The sequence below is a fragment of the Gymnoscopelus microlampas genome (assembly GCF_963454915.1).
Source record: "Gymnoscopelus microlampas genome assembly, chromosome: 4".
Lineage (NCBI taxonomy): Eukaryota > Metazoa > Chordata > Actinopteri > Myctophiformes > Myctophidae > Gymnoscopelus > Gymnoscopelus microlampas.
In genome coordinates, this window is record NC_139941.1 from 21,160,988 (window position 1) to 21,165,987 (window position 5,000).

At 44.4% G+C, this 5,000-nt stretch overlaps 1 protein-coding gene across 1 annotated transcript in view; it reads right to left on the bottom strand.

Moving 5' to 3' along the window:
- LOC311044362 (rho guanine nucleotide exchange factor 28-like) overlaps positions 1-5,000 on the bottom strand; it is a 64,762-nt gene that overhangs the window by 40,998 nt on the left and 18,764 nt on the right. The window contains exon 10 of the mRNA XM_084055865.1: positions 4,755-4,839. Within this exon, the coding sequence (XP_083911991.1) occupies positions 4,755-4,839 (85 nt within the window). The remainder of the gene's footprint in view (positions 1-4,754; positions 4,840-5,000) is intronic.

Below are 5,000 nucleotides of genomic sequence, written 5' to 3' on the forward strand. Positions count from 1 at the left end.
CTTGACATGAAAAAGTCCTAGAACCACTGATTTTTAGGAAGAGAAAATGGGACGTAAATACAGTCATCAAAAGAGGACCAACTGTGCACAGCCAAATCTGGAGTGTTCATTTAACCCAGAGTGTATGAGAACTGTAGTCGTAATGTTTTTTCTTCTGGAGTAAAGAGGGAAAAAAATGTTTCTCTGGCGTGGTGGTGGTCATGCTTTAATCGTGTCTTTGTGAAGTGTAATCCTTCTTTCCGTTCTCTGATTGGATCCTATAGCCAAGGGTCACAGTCACTCTGCACAGTAAAATCCTCAACGTTTAATTGACACAAATGGAACCAAGTGGACCCCATTTTATATTCAGTGAACACTGAGGATTTTACTGTGTGCTGAGCTCTCCCAGTTTGAGCTGTGGTCTTGTTATCTCTCCCCCCCATCCCTCCCATCTCACACACACACACACACACACACACACACACACACACACACACACACACACACACACACACACACACACACACACACACACACACACACACACACACACACACACACACACACACACACACACACACACACACACACACACACCACCCTGGGGATCTCAACAAGCTGCTGTTAAAGCTGCATTCAGCAGAGCCTTGGCAACCTCCATTCAGATTCAAGCCCCCCCCCCCAAACACACACACACACCTTCCTAAAAAAGCACCTACGTGCACACAATAAACAAGTACACACGTTGCAGACACCATGCGTGTCAGAAGCCTACATGCACACACACATGCACACACTTGTACACAGAACTGCCTTTTTCCACTGTGTAGAGAACAGACTCCCTCAGGTAGCAGAGGCCTTTGCTGTTTGCGCGCCAGACTCACATTAAAATGCTGACGTGTGTGTGTGCGTGCGTGTATGTGTGTGTGTGTGTTTTAGAGTGTGTTTGCATGTTAGGGTGGGGTGTTTGAAATGCGGGGGCATTAGGAGGGCAAAAGGGGGAAAGGAGTGTTTGCGAGGGGTGAGACTGACAAACGACAAGCCGAAGGGTGGAGCACAGAAGAGGATGGTAGAGCGAGAGAATGAGAGAGAGAGAGAGAGAGAGAGAGAGAGAGAAAGGGACAGAGAGGTACAGAAAGAAAGAGAATGAGAGACAGAGTGCCCTATCTCGTGCCCCAGCCGCACAACCCACTATTTGGGGATTTAGCATAAATTTGTGCAAGGGGCGTTCTCACGCCTGTGTCGCTATCTTGCGGCACCTACATTACACATTACATTATACATACAGTAGGTGTGGTTTAGGCATTACATTAATAAAACCAATCAGCGTGCCAGGTGTTATCGCCTTTAAGAGCAGGCTGCGCAATGCATTATGTCCAGTGCTATCGTACACTCTCTCACTCTCTGCCCATGGAAGAGGCAGTCCGACATTGATAGCCTTGGAATAAAATCATATTTGCTACACAGAATTATCACTCACACATTGCTGGTTGCTGGTTATAGAGAACTTTAAATTACAGCAATTGCTTGTGTTCTGGATTAATTAAACTAAATGGTCTGGTGTGTTTATAGCGAACGCAGATCAAACAACATTTTATTTGTCTTTGATATTCATACATATACATATATATAAATCACGGTAGGCAATTTGAGGATATTTATCAGATGCATGAATAGATTATTCTTGCTCACAGAGGCTGTATTGACTGTCCTAACACTAAGCTGTCCAGAATGCTTGAGGGGATTGTTCTGAATTTTCTATCTGCTAGAGCTGCACTGCATGACCTCACTTCTCAACATAGAATAATGTTCAGCGGGTAAGGCTGCCGCACGATATCGTTTAGGGGAAAAGCCAGCTGCCTTGTGGGTAATTAACGGATAGCGCATAGTGCCAGGGATAGCGCGGGGCGCACGATAGGGCCCAGAGAGACAGAGAGAGAGACAGAGAGAGAATGAGAGACAGAGAGAGAGAGAGAATGGAGAGAGAGAGAGAGAGAGAGAGAGAGAGAGAGAGTGAGAGACACAGAGAGAGAGAGAATGAGAGATAGAGAGAGAGAGAGAGAGAGAGTGAGTGAGAGAGAGAGAGAGAGAGAGAGAGAGAGAGAGAGAGAGAATGAGACAGAGAGAGAGAGAGAGAGAGAGAAAGACAGAGAGAGAGAGAGAGAGAGAGAGAGAGAGAGAGAGAGAGAGATTGAGAGACAGAGAGAGGGTCAGAGAGAGGAGGTGAAAGGAGTCAGGGCTGGTCGGAGGGGAACATGACAGCTATGCTCCAGATTCCTCAGCAGCTGCTCAGGACGTGTCGACAGGAGTTCTGTTGACTTTCACTTCAACCATGGAGGCAATATTTCATCCCACGCAGCTTGACTTGAAACATGGCATACGCCCCTTTCGTAATGGTTGAGAGCTTAGGACTATCTAATAAGGAATTTGAATTCCTTGTGAGTAAAATTACCATAATAAAGCCTGGTTTACACTTAGCCGTACAATGGAGTCGCACGCCAAAAATAGCCTATGTACAAGCTCGCATTGTGACGTGTTGTGAGCTTGTAGAACAGCTATTTCCGGCGTGTGTGTGTGTGTGAGAGAGACCCGAGTCTCATTCTGTCTGACTTCTGGCCGTTCGGGAAAGGCATCGACGGGGACAGGAGAACAAAATGGTACAAGTGGCAGATGTTATTTTAACTAACCGGAGGAGGCCTTAGACTGGCAGAGCGAGGTCACAAGCAACAGAGAGTCTGAGAGACTGTTAAACAGTAGTGGGAAAAGTACTCACATTTCTTACTTAAGTAAAGGTATCAATACTGCAATATAGAAGTACTCTGTTACAAGTAAAAGAGCTGGAATACAAAATGTACTTGAGTAAAAGTACAAAAGTATTGTCATGAAAATGTACTTCAAGTACCAAAAGTAAAAGTACTCATTATACAGAATGTCCCATTTCAAGTTATAAATGTGTAAAACTCTTTTGAAAATAGCTCACAATGTGTCGCATCGCGACTCATTGTGAGCTTGTAGATCGGCTATTTTCAAATGGCCGAAATGTATACAGGGCTGAAGTGGTTAATGTATCTTTTGTAATAATAATCTAAATCTACATAGTTTTCAAATAATTGTAGTGGAGAAAAAGTATAATATATTTGCCTCTGAGATGTAGTGGAGTAGAAGCAACAGTATTGGAAATTGGAAATACTCAAGTAAAGTACAAATACCTCAAAATGTACTTAAGTACAGTTACTTGAGTACATGTACTTAGTCACTTTACACCACTGCTGTTAAAACCCTCAGCAAAGCAAGGCAACACAACACACAGCGTGAAATGGCTTAACCATACAGCGCGAAAGCAACACCGACCGCAGGATGTAAAAAAAAAAAGTGCTGTTGTGCAGAGCCAAGTGTGCGAAAGCCTGATCCCCCTGAGCTGAGTAACCACAGCATTCTTACACTGAGGCATCTGTCTGCCCCGCTCTCATACCAGCCAATCATTAACCCACAGGATGTTCCCACTCTCAAAGCCGTCCCTACGTGGAGCACGCCAACCTGGATTAAGAATGGAGCTCCTACCCCCCTCTGCCACTGACGCAGGGCAAGATGTTCTGAGAACAATGTCCCGGCTGGTTCTAGATGAGCTACACTGGGACTGTTGACATATAATGATGACATGAGTCCAAGCTCCAAGAGCTCGGTAGAGAGTCAGGGATGTGCATGACTGACCAAAATCACAACAACAACAAAAAAAACACTGCTTTGGGCGCATTTTCTTTGAATTTTCATTATTTTTATTGAATTACTCCCTCCCTGCTTCACTTAAAAGTTTACATTTAATATCCAACAGCAGGCAGTGCGGACAATAAATCAGTGGCCATTTACTGTACAGTAGTATTAGCCTATACAGTATTTTGGTTGTAACTAAACTATTCATTAAGATAAATAAAGACATCAAATTACATTTAAATGTATATAAAGTCAAATTTTAAATATGGGTTTTGGAGACTGGCACTAAAATTAAAAAAATGGATAATTCTTGCACATCCCTAGTAGAGAGGACAGTAAGAAGGCCACAGGGCAGAAATGTGATCCTGTAGTCTTGAAGGGGAATCGGGGGGGGGGGGGGGGGGGGGGGGTTGGAATTCTAAAGTTAGACAGTCATGTTCTAAACCAAGAGTCGGTTTCCAAGTTCCGTTTTTAGAGGAGAAAACCGTTTCCCCGCTTGCAGGGGGCTGGCGGCTTGTTGACTGGAAGCTACTTCAGATGACCCCCACCCCCACCACACCACCACCCACACACCCGTATGAATAACAGCACCTAACACAACAACACTGATCCCTCATCCTTTGTATGACTGACCACATAATACGACCTGCTTGCTTTGACTCTGGACTTCCACCAAGTCAAATTTTGAAAAACAACAAAACAACACTGTAACAGGACATTCATATGAAAAATGAGAGGCTGTGCGCGCACGTGTGTGTGTGTGTGTGTGTGTGTGTGTGTGTGTGTGTGTGTGTGTGTATGTGTGTGTGTGTGTGAGAGCCCGGTAAAATTATCAAAGTTATCTTTGTAATACAGTAACTCTCTCTTAGATTTAACCCATTAAAATCGGTAAAGCATCTGTGTCATTTTAGATTTTACTTTATACTTTGGCTATTCAAAAATATGTTTTTGAAAGAACTGAAAAAGTTCTCAGAACATACATCTTACCCTGCATCAGTGGCAGAGTGTGTGTGTGTGTGTGTGTGTGTGTGTGTGTGAGGAGGGGAGGGGGGGCTGTCACATACCCGAGTCAGATCGTAACGGACCGTCCTCCTCGTCCTCGTCATTTAGGTCCTCGTTCAGGCAGAACATGAGCGTCTCTTCGTAGTCCTGTGTGACGACAGTGAAACACGGCACATCCATTTGTACACTGGCTGCTTTAATTACATCAGGCTACAGCTACAACACACGCCACCACCAGCACACAACGCACACAAAGAAAAAAGGCAGCAGGATTAAGTACAAAAACATGAGTGTTTGGCAAGTGCCTC